At 43.8% G+C, this 20,302-nt stretch overlaps 2 protein-coding genes across 4 annotated transcripts; one reads left to right on the top strand and one right to left on the bottom strand.

Annotated features, from left to right (window-relative positions):
• The first annotated feature begins 593 nt into the window (after positions 1–593).
• On the top strand, positions 594–9,365 carry SYNC (syncoilin, intermediate filament protein). Of its 2 annotated transcripts, none has more exons than XM_088153761.1 (4): positions 594–875; positions 5,028–5,974; positions 8,417–8,541; positions 9,024–9,365. In XM_088153761.1, the coding sequence occupies exons 2-4, from the start codon at positions 5,030–5,032 to the stop codon at positions 9,082–9,084; spliced, it is 1,131 nt and encodes a 376-aa protein (XP_088009887.1). In that variant the 5' UTR covers positions 594–875; positions 5,028–5,029; the 3' UTR covers positions 9,085–9,365. The 2 variants fall into 2 exon arrangements, with proteins under 2 accessions (XP_088009887.1, XP_015745951.1); XM_015890465.3 differs by having other exon boundaries at positions 595–875; positions 5,024–5,974.
• Positions 9,366–10,475: 1,110 nt separating this feature from the next.
• On the bottom strand, positions 10,476–20,298 carry RBBP4 (RB binding protein 4, chromatin remodeling factor). 2 transcript variants are annotated; one of them, XM_088153750.1, is made up of 12 exons: positions 20,159–20,298; positions 18,639–18,786; positions 17,068–17,213; positions 16,465–16,638; positions 15,626–15,741; positions 15,364–15,524; positions 15,082–15,208; positions 14,793–14,870; positions 13,132–13,208; positions 12,990–13,047; positions 12,050–12,160; positions 10,476–11,482 (listed from the first exon to the last, which is right to left on the bottom strand). In XM_088153750.1, the coding sequence occupies exons 1-12, from the start codon at positions 20,172–20,174 to the stop codon at positions 11,417–11,419; spliced, it is 1,278 nt and encodes a 425-aa protein (XP_088009876.1). In that variant the 5' UTR covers positions 20,175–20,298; the 3' UTR covers positions 10,476–11,416. The 2 variants fall into 2 exon arrangements, with proteins under 2 accessions (XP_088009876.1, XP_088009873.1); XM_088153747.1 differs by lacking the exon at positions 20,159–20,298 and adding an exon at positions 19,884–20,041.
• Positions 20,299–20,302: the final 4 nt, after the last annotated feature.

Raw genomic sequence — 20,302 nt, 5'->3', positions numbered from 1 at the left:
ATCCGGCTTGGAAGGGGCATTTAGGCAAGCGAGTCTCTTGCCCTTCCCAAAAGCCCCTGTTAAGATCCAGGTTGCATTTTCACAACACAGAGAACCATGGCAGACTCAACGATGGCTTGTATAATCAACTGGCCGAGTTCAGGTTTTGCCCTAGGGTGTCCCAAGAACCAGGCTGCGGAGCGCGGGCTTTTTGAGGCAGAGACTACCAACTTCTGTTTAGAATGGCAACACGCATGCTGCCCCGTTACCCCCTTTAGGGGGACTGCAGCTGCACTGTCAGAAACGCTGTTCGGGGTCCAGGCATTGCTGGGTCTTTGAAGACCGCCTTGCGTGTTGCGTGGCGCACCAGCGCAGGATCTGCGGCTTTCACGAGCTGCATCCGAGCGCTTGTGGTAAAACTTGTCGTTGGAAAAGATGCTGCCGGACTCCTGGTTTTCTGCGCGTTGCCCGCCGGGGCTCACGCAGCTCCCCTCCGCCGACGGCACTTCACGCGCGCCTCCACGGCCCCCGGGGTGGGGGGTGGGGGGCAGAGCGGATTCGGAGGGCGGATCTGCAGGGCGGGCTCCGCCGCCCAGCCTTCTCGCCCGGCAGATCTGGGCGGCCGCTGCCCAGCCCCGGCCTCGCGGCCTCCAGCGGCGGCTGGCAGGCTGGCAGGCGGGCGGAGAGCGGCCCTCCTCCTTCCCCGCCCTCCGCCCCCCCAAGGGGGGCCCCGCCGCTGCCCTTTCGGCTGGCATCCCAATGGATTCGGGCGAGGGCGGGCGGGCGGCGGCGGCGGCTGGGGGGTTTCGGGTTTCTGGCGCGGTTTATTAATAGCCCAGCCCGCGAGTAATCCCCGTGCAGAGCGAGGCTCGGCGGCGCGGTTCCTGGAGAGGCAGGTAAGAAGCGCGGCTCCTCCTGCCCCGGGCTCGCCCTGGGGGCTGCTGGAGGGCAGGAGCCGCTGCGCTCCCGCGGGAGCGGACGGGGCGAGCGAAGCCGGCGCCTGCCCCGCTGTGGGGCTCGGAGTCGCCGCGGGTGTCTGGGTCCCCCTCCCGCCCAGAGGTCTCCGCTGAGATTCAGACGCTCCGGCGAGACTGAGTCTGGGGGGGGAAGGGCAGCTCCGTGTCTTGCCGTCTCCTGCGACCAGCCCGAGCCCTTCGGACAAGGCGGGGGAGCACCCCCGACAGTCGGTCCGTCCGGCTGTGAGCTGCGCGGGGGCCTTTCCCAGGCGAGAAATATCCGCCTGGATGCATGCAAAGGTTCAAGCCGCCTTAGGCAAACGGGCGGGGGGGGGGGGGTCGGATGAGCACTCCGCGTTGCTCCTTGGAAGCGGGGAGTTCACTTCCAAGCCCCCGTTTTTAGCTGGTGACGCTTTTGCAGCCAGCCGTTGGGAGAGCGGGGCACGCGGCCGGCAGTCTTAGAATGAGTTTGCAGATGGGAGAAAACCGCCTTATTTGGGAAAAGGGACAGTTTATCTCTGAAAATCTCTGATGATGCTGCCTGCTGAGCAGTCTGCCCTGCCTGGCTTCGGAGGGGGCCCTCTGGGGTGAGGCGCTCCCCTGCACAAGCCCCACTGGAATTCCGGCAGGGCTGGTCAGAGGGCTGAGGCGCCGTGGACCAAGAGACCAACAAGGGCGTGACCAGCCGAGCAACGTCCCTCCGAGCCAGGCCTTCCTTGACCACATGTTGCCGGAGACCTTTGAAAGCACAGTTCAAAACCGGGTGGGGTTCCGGCTCCCCACATTCCAACAGCCCTGGTTCTCTTTGAGTATTTCCTTCTGGATTTTTTTCAGATTCTCTGTTTGCTCAGATAACGCAGGTTTGGCACGCCTAATCTGATCACTCAGAGGGCGCATAGACTCAACCATCTGTCTTCAGCAGCTGCAACTCACTTGCTCTTCATTCAAAATACTTTGGAATCTCCAGTCCAGAGATACCTTCTCTGTTTGCTGGAATATTTGGATTCCTCTCCAGCCATTGTGCAGAGAAGGCTCGCTGGTTCTTGAGAGGGCGCATCCTATACATCTGAGGCTGGGAAAGCATTTTTAGGGTTATTTTTGGAAATTAGCGACTTTCTAGCAGCATGTATCACCTGTTTTTTAAGCCCAACTAATTTTCTCAGATTTGTCAGGGCAGTATAATGCCTTCTGGAATTCTATCACATGACCCAGTGCTAAACATTAGATTTGTCCCATCCATACCAAATCTTTAGTCATCAAATGACACCTTGTATTACAACTTCTGGCTTCCTTGCTCACAGAATAGGTATGTTCTCCTGACTCACTTTCCTCCATTAGCACAAATTTCTGGTTTGCCAGTACTGTATCCCTCTGAACCAGAAATTGAATGCATGAGGTGGGTTCAGGCTTGGCAAAAAAGTAGTCTGGCTTCTTTATATGTACTGGAAACAGAGCCAGTAGGTCTCTATCCCAGACGAACTACAACCTAGTCAAGATGCAACAGAAACAATGGAAAAAGAAGGAAGTGAAGGCAAATGGGAAGAAGAAAAATACTGCTGTACTCTGTATTTTGGTTTAATCACACTGTGGGCTAAGGGAGGGCTAGGAGGAAAGAAATACAGGCACTTTAGGGGGTGGGAAGTTGCATATATTATGCAGAGAAAATCCAACATAATGCGGAGAGTTCTTAAATTTTTGGAGTTACATAACATTGACTCAGGTTTCCCCAATCTGGCACCCTCCAGATATGCTGGGATTAAAATCCCCTGAATTCCTAGCCAGCAGAGCTAAATAAATCACATCAATGTCACAGAACCACTAATGGGTTGGAAGTTTGTTCAATATTTATATATTAAAAAAATGGCTGCCAAGGAAAAGAGAAGATATACATTTATGTGTCAGGTACCAGAGTACGTTCAGCCATACCGATTCATCACACTTTTCTGCCTAGACCATAGTCCTTACATGCAAGAAAGGGTGGGTGAGTATGCAAACATTTGAAGCAACTGGCAATATTTTTCCACATAAAGATTCCAACCTCAAAACAGCTGCTAAGGTTTATTGACAGAGGAGAAGCTGCTGACTTCTCAGACAAAGGGTTTTGCACTGCCCAGCACAAGCAAAGAGAGGAGAAAAGGGGGCTCATCCTTGGAAAACAAAGATATGTGTATGTATGGTTGTAGGAGGGGAGTAAGCATATTACGAAGAGAAGAGTGCCAGGTCCCTCCCGGGGATCACCACCCTTCCTCTTTCTCTAAGTCAGTGTTTCTCAGTCTCAGCAACTTTAGGATGTGTGGACTTCAACTCCCAGATTTCCCCAGCCAGGAGGCTGGGGAATTCTGGGAGTTGAAGTCCACACATCTTAAAGATACTGAGATTGAGGAACACTGAACTATGTTCTGGGGTGTTACAGATCATTACATTGCCAGTCCTTGTTCTTGAATGAGGAGATGCCCCTCCCTTGGACCTGGATGGGGTAGAACAGAAGATCCTACTTCCCCAGGACTTTTTCAATAAATGGCTTCAGTTTTCCCTTTTTTAAACAGGGCTATGAGGCCCCAGCAGGTTTGAAGCCGTGGTGCTAATACAAACTCAGTGCTCACAAAAAGTAAAGGATGTTTAACTTAATAAACACAGTGAAGTAAAGACTTCAGAAAATAGCTACATCATTGCTTGAGACTTCATCTGCCACCAACACTGGCAATCACTGACCTGGAAAAAGGAGTAGACAGACTTGAGTAGGAGCAGAGTTAAAACTATCTGCAGGGTCTACACTACCCCTGCCAACCTCACTTTATTAGTCTTAGTTCTCCTAGGACTTTGGGGGCACATAGCCTGTCTCCTGGGCCCAGTCAGGAAACCTGCTTCTAAAGTTCTTGCTTCGAGGACCTTCAGCCAACCACTCCTTGGCCCAAAGAAACTTCTAACTTCCTCTTTCCCTAAAGCCCACTCTTCTGCCTCTTACTGGAAGAGGACAGAGTCTTTAGAAGGGTAGAATGCTAACCTGCAAAACCATAGACACACTACATTAATGCACAACCACTGTTTTCTAGGAAAAAAATAATATATACACCAGTGTTTCTCAACCTTGGCAACTTTAAAATGTGCGCACTTCAACTCCCAGAATTCCCCAGCCAGCATGGCTGGCTGGGGAATTCTGGGAGTTGAAGTGCGCACATTTTAAAGTTGCCAAGGTTGAGAAACACTGGTATGCACTGTTCTCTCCTTCCCATATTTAGTCTCCACTGAGACTGACTGTTAAGAGCCCACCAGCACCTGCCTGTGAAGAACACAACATACAGAGATTTTAGAAACAAGTCCAGAAATTCTTCAATTTGTTTTTCTAAGGCCCACATGCTATCTAAAGAAGGCCACATATGTTGAGTCTGTGCGTGTGTGTGTGCGCGCGTGTGTGGCAGGTACTCCTGCGGGATTTTTTTTTATACCTCCACCCAGACTAACCGTTGTTCGAAAGTATTTAATCGATTCTGCCTGTCTGTGTCTCTTCTGCATTACGCCCATCTGCCTCCCTTCCCAAAAATCGAAATGTGAATCATTTTGCTGAGAACTTTCCCTGCTCCAGGATGACATCATGTTGAAGCTGTTCAGATAATGGGTTAGAACAGGCCTTGCCAAATAGTGGCTGCTTCGAGTTTTGTGGGGAAGGGACTACGAGGGGCTGCAGGAATTCAGAGGCAGACTGCAGGATTGATGGTCAGAGGACAATTTCATAGCACACCCCATATGTTGGACCACAATGCCTGCCAGCCATACATCTCCCAGCCATTACGTTTGGAAAATGGATTTCAATTTTTGGAATTCTGTAACTCAAAACATCAGAACTGCAGGGCAAGAAAGCTTTTAAGAACATTTTAACAGCAGAAATGCCATGCAACTACAACTCCTTTTCAAATTCTCCTTTTCCTGAATAATAAAGACCCTTAAAGTCTTTTTATGATTTATTGATTTAGTGACTTTAAATCCCCACTTTCCTACTCTATTTACAATACAAAGTAATGGCGTCTGTTTGGCACCAGGACATGCCTATTTCCCCAGATCTGATTCACGGTTTCTTTTCTATTTTCAAGGAAGGAATGGCAGATTTTGAGCTATCCGAAGATAGTGAAGAAACCTTGGGTCCAAATGCCAGTGCAGGAACACTGTCAGCATTTAACCAAGAAAATGTCCCTGAATTGTTCCACATGGATCCCATGGCTGTTCAGTTCCCGCAAGATCCAGATACCATTGGTGCCTCATTGGAGCTTCAGGAATCCATGACTTGCCAAGGCTTGTGTGCTGCTGAGAGCCAACACATGGGCATTGAAGACCTTGGAGAACGGTTTCAGGAATGTATTGAAGCAGTTGAGCAGCTGGAGAGGGAGCGGGACCAGCTCATTAAGGAACTCACACTCTTACGCCAACCAGCTCTTGAGGAAATCCAGCAAGCCCACGAAGAGATCCTGGAAGCATACAGGCTCCATGCCAAAGTAGAACTTGAGAAGGATAACTTGCGGGATGAGATTCGGCAAGTGAAACGGAAGCTGTTTAAGGTGACGCGGGAATGTGTGGCCTGTCAGTATCAGCTAGAAACGAGGAGGTATGAAGTAGCTCAACATGGGGACTACCGCAAAGAACTGGAAAACAGAGTCAACCAGCTCTCAGAAGAGCTGTCCCAGCTGAAAGAGACTTGTGAGGAAGAGAAGGAACATTTTAGGCAAAGGCTGGCGGCTCCGTGGCACCAGAGGAACAGCCGCCACCTCCAGGAGAGTCGGCGGCTTTCCATGGAGTTTGAGAGTTTTGTATTGGAGAATCGTCAGTGCTTGGAGGAGCATTACGAACCTAAGCTGATGCGCCTCCTGGAAAGGAGAGAAGCCAGTAGCAAGGCTTTGCAAAAGACACAAGGTGAAATCCACAGACTGAAGGAAACCCTAAGGCCGTTGCAGGGAGAAGTCAGCAAGCTACTACTGCAAAACAGGAACCTGGAGGAACAGATTCTGCTGATCAAGCAGAAACGGGATGAAGAGGTTCTACAATACAAGGTATGCCCTATGGCCTGCCCAGTGCCCTGTTTCGGCCAGCTGCTCTGCCAGTTGATGCAGTACTTGCCTGGCCAAGTAGCTCGCTGGGGGCAAAAGGAGTTCTGAGCTAAACTCGGTTATGGGGGGAGAGCTCCTTTGGGCTGCAGGTGAGTGAATCAACTGGTTAAGAGAGACGTCATCTCAGGAAGAATGGCTCCGTAATGCTTTCCCCTGGAACGTTAGCCTCGCATTTATAGTAAGCTTTGCGTGTGGGGAAATATTTGAAGGTGTGCCCCATCTTTGACACACACGGGAATCAAAGCCAAGCATGTGGGTCGTAATGGCAGAGCAAGTTTTGGAAAGCAAGCCAGAGAAAGGCTGGCTCATTTTCTATGCCATCTTATGTATACCTCTGTGATTGCCTTAACTGACAAGCCCTAAAACTTTATTGCATGTATGTATGAACAACTGAAGAAATTAATCTCTGCTTTCCTCAAAGGAGGCGCTGTAACCTCCTATTCAGTTTAGAAAGGAACCCAAATCGTTTTAGTTCATGAGAAAAAATCTAATTCACGATCGAGCTATATCTTTATTAGGGCTTCCACATTCTCAAGGCACTATAAGCAGGCAGTTATTTTAAAAAGGGGGTGGGAGAAGCCTTACCCCCTGCCATTCATCCGGCTCAGTTTCCTTGCTGCGCTATGGTTATTTGCAGGTCAGAAGCAAAGGCAGTGACGGTGTTTTATATTTCCTCACAAGTTCTTTCAAGAGCTGGGTTTTGTAATAAACTATCATTGTTTATATGCTGTGTGGTTGGCAGGTTACCGCTATACTATATGGGGGACAAATGTTGTGGAACCAGTTAGAAAGGGATGAGACTATTGAACTCCTGAATACACTTATTTTTGACATCTCCCTTTTCTGTTTACAGCAGCTTTCCAAATCCATAGCCCACCTCCCAGATGCTTGGGGATCGACACTCTAGAAGATTAGGGAAAGCTATTTACTTGTTCAGTGAGATTTTAAAACCATGTGATTTGATCCTTCTCTGGAGACTATATAAATAACTGCCTATTTTTGTGGCCACACAAGCACATTTTGTTGTCTATGAATAGGACTGATCTGTAACATATCCGGCCAAATAGGACCTTGAGGGAACCCTGGATCTTGTGCAACATCAGAATAGTAGAGTTTTGAACACGCCGGGGCTCAGCCTCGACTTTTCTTTTCAGGAACAGACTACAGCGAAGGAGCCACAAATGCGCCTGACGCAAGAACCAAGTGCGATCACGCCAGCTCCCTCAATATCGTGAAGCATCAGCACAAGTTAGTTAGATATATCATTAAGCTAGTAACACATCTTTAAGACAGCTTAGCCTCTCTCATATGCCAGGTTAATCAGAATGGACAAAATCATGTAATTTCATGGTGGTAAAGAAAATTTAAAGCAAGGAAAGGATGCCACTTCTGCAAGCGGGCAGACTTTACAGGGCCGACGTGACTGTAAACTACACGACCATCAGAAGTCCCATGGAAGGTTCATATTTCTTCTTCTGGGACTAAGGCCATGCTGCAGAATTGTTTCCAAGATTATGTAATTACTTGCACTTTTGGAAACTTGAAAGTTTTCATGTTATTTTGCAAACTTTGATTTGGCCTTAAAAGGGTGTTATAATTTTTTTCACCTCATGGCTACGGTCATTCGTATTTTTCATGTAATTCTAAAACTAAAAAAACCCAAACCAACCCACACAGAACATATAAACATCAGTGTTGTAAATGCATTTTTAAGAAGTAATTTATTTAGTATATCAAGGATTTATATGTCATGTATCAACTAAGCCTACGCTGTTGGTAAATGGTGTCTTTGGCAGCCATTTTAAGTTACTGTAGTCATTATATGCATTTTTTAACTTTTGTCAGCCACCCAGTCACATTAGTGAGATGGGTGGCCATATACATCAATTTAAATGAAATAAACCACAGGTAGTCCTTGCTTAGCAACTGCCTTGTTTAGCAACTGTTTGCAGTTACGACAGTGATAAAAAAGCAACTTTACGATCTCATACTTACAACCTTCACAGATCTGTAGAGCAAAGGAAAGCTGAAGTAAGATCATAAGCAGTCATGGTTTCACTTAGCAACTGCCTTAACGACTGAGTTGCTGGTCCCAATTATGGTCACTAAACAAGGACTACCTGTAATTTATTCAAATTATTATAAGCTTATAGATTCCATCAAAGACGCTGCTTGTGATTTTTAAGAAGTAAATAAGATGTAAATATCTTCCGTGCTTGCAAGTGTCTTTCAGTTTACTTGCCCATTCCCCAAGTTCACAATGGAGTGTTCACTATCGCAGCGTAGCAAAGCCACGTCAACCTTGATTGCAACGTAAGGCAATGAATTAAAAGCTGCTCCCTTTTTTAGAAGACAATTTACATGCCAGTATTTTCCCATCCACAGGAGCAGGTTGAGGAGATGGAAAACAGAATAAGGGAACTGAAGAATGGAGTTCAGCTTCAGCAACGAAAGAACCAAGAATTGGAAGAACTGAAGGCCAGCTTACATCAGGAACTATCCATTTACAAGTAAGTTCCGTTTCTTTGATCAATACCCGTGTAAAAGCAAAATAAGGAAGAAAACACCATTACTAAAGAAGGGTTTGAAAATAATTTAAGAAAGATGCTTTGGGGCCAAGAAGTCTTGATTTCCTATTCTCTACTATCTTTGTACATCACTTCTTGGCCTTTGCACTAAGATAGTATCTAGCTCTGTATAGAATACAGTGTATAATCTAATTATTTTATGCACATAGACAGGATACATTTTTTGGACAGGATTCAAATTGTAACTGAAATAAAGACATCATGCTTTTAACATAAAAATGGTTTTATGACTTTTCGTACTCTCTAAACTCAAGTTGCATTCTTTCGTTAGTCACAAGTAGGGTCTACAGATTCAAAGCGTCCTGAGGGCAAGGGTCATTTTGCAATGTATCATTTCTTGTAACGTAGAATTGGTGTGAAATATTTCCCTGAGCAACCGGGTAACCGAGTTTCAATTCTCACAGAAACTGCTTAGAAATCTACGGGCAACTCTGCCAATCGGAAGTTAAACAAGATGAAGAATGAATCCTGTGCATGGCCACCATTCCTCCTGCTCACAAATATGGACTCATCTCTCCATCCAATTACTAGTAACAACCCACAAGCAAGATTTCTAGGGTGACAGTCTGCATTTTTACTTTGTCAAAAAGAATTACAACATTTGAGATGTGGTTGTTATGACAGATCTGATGTTAACAGAATGCCAGATATGCATTATCAACAATTCAGCTGTTAAATATGACATATCAACACCTTTGTCAATATTTAATTTTCTGTATAAAACTTGTTTATGAATAGCGAAGCCAGCTTTTTGTAGTCTTGCAATTCGTTATTAGGAAACAAATTCAAAAACAATTGATACAAGAATTGCTTTCCTTTACAGGTAGTCCTCAACCTATGATCATTTAGCCAGCCGCCATTCCAAGTTACGACGGCACTGAATGGTTATAAACAGTCCTTGGAGTTCTGGCCATCCCAGCACCCCTGAGGTCACATGCTCGCAATCTGGCTGCTTGGCAATCTGTTCACACTTACAACCAGTTGCCAAGTACCCCACAATCACGTGATCACCATTTGCAACCTTCTTTGCAGGCTTCCCGAGGAAGTCAGTGGGGAAGCCAGTAGGGAAGGTTGCAAGTAGCTGGGGTAAGTGTCCCCCACCTGTGCTCCCACCCTCTGTGCTCACACCAGCCATTCACCCTCCCTGACCTGTGCATGCCTCTTGCGCACCCTTCCAGACCCTCCCCCACCTGGCAACAGCTATTTACCTGCCTGTGGGCCTGGGACTTGCAACTTTCTAGCTGACTTTGGTTGTGGGAAGCCAGCAGGAAGTTGCCTCACCTAACGACTGTGGGATTCAGTTAACAGCAGCAACTGGGACTGCAGGGATTGCCATCACTAAGCGAGGTGGTCGTGCTTTACAACCGCATCACTTAGCAATGGAAATTCCAGTCCCGATTGCCATCATAAGTCAAGGACTACCTGTAGTGACAAATAGGGTTACATTAATTTAAAGCCCACTTTTAGGACCATAAGCCAATAGATTCGCCCTGTCGAGACATCACCAACAGGAACTAGAACCTTAACCGTTCCTTCTATTTTCTAGGTCAGAAAAAGTTAAATGGAAAAATGTTATACAAAGATATAACTACAGTTTTAAAATCAAAAGGTTTCCAGAGTCCGTGTACTGAATAGAACCACAGCAAAAAGCTGCATGAACCCAACGGAACACAGCTCCCAGCAGCCTATCACCCTCGTGGTTTAGCCAGTAACACATAACTACTCCATTTTTATTCCTAGTGGCTAAGAACAATTTACAATTTACTTCTTACGAAACCTAGAAGACAAACTTTTCAATACATAATTTGGTAAAAAATCCACACATGTTCAATTGAAGAAAAAAAAGACAAGTCACATTCTACATAAAAAACTGATTTATTTCACTTGAAGCTTTTGTACAGGGTTCATGAAGAGTTAATATTGGGTGCTGGTGAAACAGTTTATTAAATCCACACAGCAAATATTTTGAGACAAGCTGAAACAGTATGTTATCCACATTTTCATCATTCCTTATTATGTATACCTGCTACCAGTGTGCAATTCCAGGAAGCTGGGCACAAGGTCTGTGGTCTATCACTCAGCTGAAACAAACACCTTTTACAACTTGGTCTCCCAAGTTAAAACACAAAGACAATTAACAAGAAATGAAAGATAAACACATTTCAAGAAAGAGACAGAGCGCCAAGCAATGTGCAGGTATAGGCTATCATCGTATATTCATGTCCTAACATCCTAAGTTGCCTCATCGGAAGATGATAGAGGGAACAAGATGTTATAGAGAAATTTGGGAAGATAGTATCACTGACAGCAGCTAGAGACAAGGATGAGAACTGATGAACTTGTATTGGATTTATCCATGGTGAGAACTTGAGGACTAGAGAGCAAAAGCAACCCCAACTCTCTTATTGAAGGGCATCAAAAGTATTTATAATAAAATAAAAGAGAATCCTCTCTGCTCTTAAATTCACTCAACATTTGTACTGCAACAGTTCAAGCATACCTTGTATTAATTATTTTTTAAAATAACAAATTAATCTTGTACTTGTGGCAATAGACCATTCACGCTAGCATAACTCACAAATTCTTCAGAAGAGAAATGGTCAAAAAACAGCCAGTCTGTCAACATTCAACAGCAACCTTTTACATTCTCAGATGAACAGCATTCACAAATGAGCTGTTGAATGCACAGTGTGTGATTTGTCTCTCTCAAAACAGCAATGTTGTCAATCTTAGGATAGTTAGAACAAGGCAGGAAGAGGACAGTAAGAGGGAAATAACAAGAAAAGGGGCCAAGTATCTAGGATCCTTGCCCTTCCGGATCCACACTTCCTTCAGGATCTTCATCATTATATATGTTCTCTGCCTACAATGGGAGATGAATAGAGAAAGAGAAGTATTAATATGGTGGACAAGGATACCAATCCAGAGGACAACTGTTAACCATTCCAGTCAAAGAGAATATCTGTAGCTCAGGGTTGAACTGTGGAGTCCTTGGTGCTCTCTGAGTTTGGTGGTTTGCTTGCAGACATTTCATTACCCAACTAGGTAACATCATCAATGCGACTTATTAACCATGGCAGTGACAGGTAACATTTAAATAAGCATTAAGCAGCTTCAACATCCAACATTGTGTATTTGTTACTCATAAGGATTCTATTATTCTTTCCCCAGGTACTTGTAAGGTGATAAATTCCTTTCATTAGCACAAGATAACTTTCAACAAGCACACCCTGCTGCACCAGCAAAAGAATGTCTCTGCACACAGAGACATTCTATATGTAGAGACATTACCATAACACAACTACTTCCAGGGTCAACACTTCATGCAAGGAATGGCTAAAAGATTACAAAACTAACAAAGTCAGAGAACATTCATCTAAAATCTATACTTCAGTTAAGTTAGCCTTGAAATAATCAGCTGAATACTTACCATCTGCCAAACTTGCATTATATTGTCTTCTGATACAGAACAAATTACCCAGGGCTCATTGGGATTCCAGGAGAAGTCAGATATCTTTGCAGTGTGACCCCCATGAATAAACTAACGCCAAGATCAAGAGACAGCAATGTAAATATACAACATCAATGGAGCATACTAACAGAAGCAACATTTACAAAATCCAAAGTGACTTGCCAATATAAAACTCATTAAACTTCAATAGACTTACTCCTAAATTATATCACTTTTTAAAAGCAGATTCTAGAATACAATAAAGTAACACCCTAGCAATGAAGTTTTCTATTTTAAATTACATGGTAATAAAAAGTTAACATATATGTGCAAACCTATCGCAGGTGAACTTTCAGACAAACCCCAGACTAGTTCCATTTCTTCTTCAGATCACTCCATCCTAGGCGTGGCCCAGTGGTTTTTCAGAACTTAATCCTCAAAACCAAAATGGTTTATGGTACTCCATATAGTTGGAGACAGATCATGGCCAAAATGCTATGAAGTGCTTCCTGTTTGGAGGAGTAACTTCCTGGAAATAACAGGACGAGCCCAGGAAGGACCAGATTGGTATGGCCTGGAGAAGAGATGTTGCCCAATGTGATCTGGGCAGTAGCTTTTGCACACCTCTCAAAAGTAATTATAGGGTACATGAGCAAGCATCACTCAGCCGTACACTTCACTCTCGTTTTACTATCTCTCTCTCTTTTTCAATCAGCAAGAGATATGCTGCAGAGTAGGTTCAGAAAACAACTTCCAGATTCTAGGACAAAAGAGATCATACGGGAAGATGGCAAAAGCAAGATGTTTTTCAGTCAGACTGATTTTGGCATTTTCAGACAAAAAATGGAGGGGGGAATCATTTCAAACAGGGAGAAGTAGCAGAGATATTGTTGTGGCAAGATTAAAGTATTCCACTTACCAGCAATTCAGGTGGACCATCTTCTGCATCCTCAGGAGACTGTTCTTCTCCAATTTTACTAGAAAATAAGACAGGATTATATGAAAACCATTTCTGATAAAAGTAATTTATATATGTATCATTGTACTAATTTGCTGCTCACCTCAAATCCCAGACATTCAACCTGCGATCAGTACCACTGGAGGCCAAAATAGTTTCATTATGTGGTGACCACTGAACCTGTGGAGTAGGATATACAAAACACGTTGTAGTACAGGTAGTCCTCACTTAATGAGCACAATGGGGACTGGCAACTCCATTGCTAAGCACTGTGGCCACTAAGTGAGACATTAAGAAAATCACCTGCAGCCATTAAGTAAGACATCACATGACTGTGACTTGAGATTTTACTGCTGGCTTCTCCATTGACTATGCTTGTTGGAAGACAGCACTGAAGTGTACAAATGACAATCATGTGCCCATGGGATGTTGCAATGGTCATAAACACCCACCAGTTGCACAGCACCCAAATCTCAATCACAGGACTGCATGGATACTGCAATGGTCGTAAAGTTATTTTTTCAGTGCCATCATAACTTTGAACAATTGCTAAACAGGGCAGCCGTTACGCAAGGACTACCTGTATTTAACATTAATTTTTGGCCTTTAGCATAATTTTCATGCTTCAACAAGAACTGCTCTGTCCCTCCCTATCTGATTTATTCCTTTTGCTAAGCCATTAAGATGCCAAAATAGTAACACACTAAAAAGAACCCCATTTATCAGTCACTTCATTAAAATCATAAGTATTATAAACTAAAAAAAATACAAAACTAATATAAAATCCAGGAATACTTGTCTAACTAGACTGGCTCTTCCATTCAGCAGCGCTGTATTAGGCATACTGCCAAGCAAAACTGCTATTTGCCATATGATTTTAGGGGCTGACATAAGGACTAAATACTAAATACTAAATAAATACTATCCTGAGGAACTGAACCTGCTTGCTTTGGGGAGCAAATCACAATTCTGCAGATATCTCTGGAGAAGACACAGTACAACAGAACAAGGAGCAGTGTTTCTAAAGCACTGCCCACATGGCAGTGTTTTTATATCTGCTACCAAGCATTGCCAAAAGAAGGATGTTCGAGTGCACTGGGGTAAATGCTTTGTGGTATTTTGAGTAAATAAGTTGTGTGAGATATTGGGCTGGCTAGGGGGTGTGCAACCAACTCCCAGCTACCACACTCGCAGAAATTCTACCCTTGTCATCTTGTGTTGTGTGTTCATACCTGCAAGTCACTGCTTTAACATCTCTCTATTTCAGTCATATCCTGTTTCTATCAGCCACTTAGGAGAAAGCCCACATTCCAGTCATTTCCGTTCTTCCATGTGTTTCCAAGGAGGAAGGAAAGAACCCACCAATATTGGTGGACTGAGACCACAGGATAAGGAATACAGCTTTACACAAAAGTTAAATATCCCCATCCAGGCCCCTGTTTCAACCCTTATTAGTCATTCTCTAAGCCAAGTCCTCCATTTGGGACACAACATGCCACTTGGGGGACTTTCCTCAGAAATGTGGACTACTTTGGTTAGAACAGTCTTATTTCCTAACCTTAATTCCATTCCATGGCTAGGTATTTGGCCAAAAAGTTCAATGGCAAGTGAACTATTGTGCACTCCCCTTGAGTAAAAAAAACAAAACAGTACATTAACCAAGTGTTTATGCTTTAACTACAGAACTTTTGAAAGGTCTTCTTAAAAGCACCCAACTTGTCAAATGATCAAGAGCAAGGCATCCCATAATATTATGAGAATTACCTGAAATATTTCATCTTTATGTGACTCAAAGGAATGCAGCTTTAGTTTCAAGTTTCTCAGATCCCACAATGCAACAGTCTGCCCAGGAAAATCAAAACACAGGTTGACAAATTAAAACATTCGCCCTTTATTTCATGTGCAGTAGTCAATACAGTGTAATCGTACTTATTATTGACAACAACTCTCCAATACAAAAAACCTGCATAATATGCTGATCCAAAAGGAAGCCCCCTTAACCTCCAACCATGAATTTAAAGGCATAACACTCTACATGATATTGGTCAGGTACCTTATCAGCTGATCCTGTAGCCAGGATGAACTCACTGTAAGGATTGAAAGACAGGCAGTTCACTTCAGCAGTGTGAGCGTCCACTGAATGGCTTGGTTTGGAAGTGTTGTTTGAACGGGTGTCCCAACTTAAAGAAAAAAATTAAGGAATTCAGGATGAGAAACTGTTCTGATAGCTTATAATATACACATTATTGTAAGCGTGATTAACAAAACCCTCTTCTCTTTATAAAAAAATTAAACAAGAAATTCAGTTTGAAATGAATGATACTGCTTTGCTTACATCATGAGTTTCTGATCATCAGCAACAGATCCAAAAAGAGATTCATGGAGCAAATGCCAGGAAACATCTTCTACCACAGCTGTATGACCAGTGAAGATAGTTTTAGCATCCACCACTTTCCCCTCCTTTGGAACAGCACTGATGTCCCACAAGCAAATAGTCTTAAAGAAGAAAAAGGAGAGAAATTGTACTTTGTTGGGATAATTTACCTGGCAATTAATACATGTAATGAGATGTGCTAACTAAGCACATAACTACTCACATGATCATCAGACGCACTAAGCAAATGCCCACTAAGGTTTGGGTTCCAAGACAGACCATAACCTTCTTTTTGATGCCCCCGAAGGCGCAGATCTGGATTGCACTCCCCAGAAGGATCTACAAAGAAAGCAGTGTCTGAGCAGAAGTAACAACTTAATAAAATAATAAGCATCGCTTCTCATTTAAAAAAAAAAAAATAACACTAGGGAATTGCAAATAGCAAGCATGCAGCTACTGTGAAAAAATGTCAGCTGACTCCAACCTGAAGCAGAAATTAAGAAAACCTGACTGTCTAGTTGAACAGAATTAAACTGTCACTCAAAATCCCTCCCTAGCAACCACTGTCATACACTTTTCCTATTTGCCTGAATGCATAAATATATATTAAGTTTCCCTCAATAAATGTTAATTATTTTTTATTTGTTCCAAAATTGTTCAAAGCTCTCAACAACCAAATGCTAGTTTCTGAAAAAGCAGAAGTTTTGATAAGGTATGTACAAGCAAAGCATTAACCTGTTATATCAATTGAATTCCTGACTCAAAATCTCAAGATCCACCATCCAATATGAATATAGAGAAAAAGACTTTGATGGCAACACTAATGAATTCAGCTTCAGCATGAAATCTAATTGCACAATCACATGTCAAGTTTTTTTCAATAATTCAATAATCAATAATTCAATAAAGTCTTCTTTCCACCAGTGAAATTAAATTAAAGAGCAGTACATGTAGCAAGTAAACAATTACTGACATTCAAATAGAGATTACCTGGCCTATCATAACATTCTGAACATTATATTCCCAAACTGCATATGTAAAGACATGAAGATAGGCAAAAACCTGGTTTAGACGGATGCTTGGTATAATCAAATACAAGAACATCACTAGATGGAGTTTTTGTGGCAATAATGCAAGGATTCTGAGGCATGTAGCGTGCTCTATTCACTTCTCCTTCATGGTTGATCTTTATTTCAATTTCGATTTTTCCACTAACAGATCCAAAGCCCCCAAACTCTGGAAATAAAGATAAGGATCATAAAATCTATTTTATTGCACATGATAGGATATGAACTGAGAATATCACAAATATAAAAGTTAATGCAGTAACACAATCCAGTGATCTAAATGGAAAATACTATTGCTGACTTCTAAACTGTGCTTAAGCAAATGTGACATTACAAAGCTTTGCTATTAATTGACCTCTTTACCTAACAAAATCAATTTCATATTAATAGTGTTACAATAGTAATCTTTTCTACTAGCACATTATCAGATGTTTTATATGCACCAAACACAACTGAATGATTTTAAACCCACTAGGCAATAAAATCAAAACAAGAAATTAGGGACACTACATATCAAACAGGAGATGCAATTATACACAAGCCCCGTTTTAAACAAAGAGTCTAAACCCACAACTAAAAAATTATTTTGTTCTCTTACCTCCCTTTTCACTATCGTAATGTGAGGCATCAAACTGGGCGTCATCGTTAGGGAGCTGGACACTGGCTATCACAAGGTGATTTTGCTCATCAGAGGTATGGGTCCCAAGAACTAGCCGATGAATACTGAAATCTTTGCCTTCAGGTCTGTAATGCCATTAAAAAATGAAACTGGGTTGAACTTAAAAAAAGAAAAAGCTAGACTGATTAAATAGGGTCACTGAATATTGTTCCAGGCAACACTACAAAGGAAAATCATCCTTTGACAGTTTAATGCACCCATGAGTGCTCAGAATATTTTGCTAAGAAAAGGAAAAAAGAGCCCAAAGCTCTGGCTGCTTTGTACATTTTCAAAAACAAGGTAGGCTGATTATTGGGGGGGAGGGGGGGGAGAAAGACCAGCCAGATTTCATTTCTGCTAGAGCTCAATCCACCATGGCTCCACTGGGTACAAAAAAAAGCAATCTGCTTGCAGAAAAATCTGTGGAGAAATTCTTTTGCCGCCCAAATACCATTCTGTGCAGGGAAAAGCTGTGCAACAGAATATGGTCTGACTGAGAGAAGGAAAAGGAGGATGCCAAGCCATTACAGAAAAGATATGCAAGTCCCAGTAAAGTACAAAGTACGAGAAATAAATTCAGAACTCCACATTGATTGGGTTAGTGTTACGTTGAAGTAGAGAGGGGCTCTGATAGCTTCCTGTTACAACATCCTAACTGCATAAAAGTTTGCTCCAAGACTCCTCATGATTCCTGTTTCTCAACCTCAAAGATCTGACATTATTTTCCCAGTTATCTTTTCAGTAACAGCTCCCCTCTCCCCCTTACTCTGAGTGATCACTATCAGAATTGAACCAAAAGACAACTGTTCTGGGCAGAAGTGTTTTGAGGTAGGATGAAGAACAAGAAAAAGGCTGGAAGGATCCAAAGACCATGTGAGTCAGTGGGGTATGCGATGCTGGTAACTGCTGAGGGGAAGAAGGACAAACACACCCTAGCCTTGCCCTATTTGCCCCATAAAACCACTCTGGCAGGTTTTATCAAAACCCAGAACAAAAATGTTCTAGATTTTGTTTCTGCCAAACCATAGCTCATCCATAACGGTTTAGCAAAATTTTCTGGAATAAGATTTATTTTGGTTTAAAATAAAACATGTTTTCCTTTTTATGCTCACCCCAACTTATTATAATAACTTAATAAATAGAACAGTTGCAGAAGAAAATTAAAAGTATGGTGAGTACTACTGTATCCACAGAAGTCTCACCCCCAATTTACATGTTAGAACTCAATTCCATTCTACAGAATGTAATGCGCTGTGCATGAGTATCTGCTAAGGAGGACTAGGAAACTGAATGCAAGAGGAAAGAGGAAAAAACAAAACACTCAGATTGCAAGAAACATGTGCACACAAAGATTACTGGCACCTAGAGATAATGGGAGCAAGGTCCTAACGTTAACTCTAAGCTAAATACTGATTACAACTACAATTCCAGCATGTTTACTCAGAAGTATTCACTGTGTTCAATATATTTTATACACAAGGGTGCTTAAACTGCAATTCTTAGAGAATTACCTGGTTACATCAGGAAGCCACTGAGCAGTCAAGCTGGGCCATTCCAAGGCATGGGTCATTACAAGATCATAAAGAAAGGGAGTATTCTTTTTCCATATTTTATATTCTTCATTGATCACACGTTCCTCCACTGCATCATCAAAGGCAGCTAATAATGTTTAAAGCACACATAGAATCAATGCAAGCCAATGAATCTTGTAACTGCATGAAAACAAATCATTACGAACAACACAAACTATTTAGAATATGAGATAGAAGGGAAGTTACTTACTTTTTACATATCATAAATTGTATTACAATAAGTACTTATGTACACTCACAGCCTTACTAGGAGATGCAAAAAATCTAATAGTTAAAGATGTGATCCCATACTCATGTACTTCAAAATTAACCTTATTATTAACTCAAAAAGAAATACTCCCTAAGAAATATGCATAGGAGCACACCATCAATTTTTGTCATTAAAAATTATTTTCCACAATATCAGTATCGTCGTTCCATGTCTGTCAACAGCATAACTTAACTTTTACATAACACAAAAAACAACATGATCAAGTCATGTGTTTTCTTTAATGCATCAAAAGGAAACCCAGTTCTAGTGCACAGTGCAACCATGGCTAAGAGCATTAGTTTCCAACCTAAGAAACTCTGCTTCAAATTATTTTAGCCGAGAACTCTTAGGCCTTCGTCTTAGCTATCAAACGGCGGTATTTCCCAGTTTGCTTTGTTTCAGGAAAAACAAATGAACTGTGCGGAGAACTGTCTGCTCAACAGCCATATTCTCAGCTCCTCGCACGCAGGATACACGGTGGGCTGGCCCAAACAATGGCAGCTCAAGGATTCCCGCCACCCCCCAGTATAAGTGGGGCTGCGGGGCCCAGGAAGGCAAAGAGGGAAACCCAAGCGCTCGTCGGCCTCCATTTACTTTCTCCAGGTGCCGCGAAAGAGCTGCCTCCCCGGCCCTCCTCCCTTCCGCCGCACGGCTGGCGCTGGGGCAGCGCTACGGCCACCGCGCGAGCCTTGCTCTTCTACATGGGGGGGGCGCTTTAAAAAAAAAAACCCGACCCAACCGCTGTTGCGCCCGTAAAAATCCGCCGGGAAGCCTTAGGCCGGCGTGGAGCCGAAATGCCGGGGGGGAGGGGAAGGGAAGGGGGGAGCGCGCGCAGCTCCCGGCGGGGAAAGGCGGGCGACCAGCCAGGGAAGCCCTCCCCGCCCGGGACGCGCCCCGGCGTCGCCATGCCCCACCTGAGCCGTCGGGAAGCCCGGCCCGCCTCATCCCAGCGCGCTCCCCGCCGCGGAGGGACCCAGAAGCGCGGACGGGCCGCGGCGAGGGAAGAGTTCGAGCGGGCGGGCCGAGCGCGCGCGGCGCACCCCACTGGGCGGCGCCGGGGCAATGGGGCGGGGCCAGGCCGACGGGCGCTGGGATTGGCTGAGAGGCTCCCCGCCAGGGCGGGAAGGGAACGTGGGAGCGGGGCCTGTTCCGGCGGAGCCTTCCTCTCAGGGGCGCCCGCCTCGCTTACCTTCTTTATCCGCCATGATGCCGACTCGTTGAAGGGGCGCGTGCGGCGTCGCGGCTCCCGGTTCCCGGGGGCTGGCTGGCTGGGCACGCCCCTATTGTTTTGCGAGGCCGCCGCCGGTTCCTCTCCCCCCCCTCCTTCGCCCGT

The sequence above is a fragment of the Python bivittatus genome, unplaced genomic scaffold, assembly GCF_059951505.1.
Source record: "Python bivittatus isolate LINGU-HERP-01145 unplaced genomic scaffold, Pbiv_v1 ctg000040_np1212, whole genome shotgun sequence".
NCBI classification, from domain to species: Eukaryota; Metazoa; Chordata; class Lepidosauria; order Squamata; family Pythonidae; genus Python; species Python bivittatus.
This window is presented reverse-complemented; position numbering and strand designations above follow the sequence as displayed.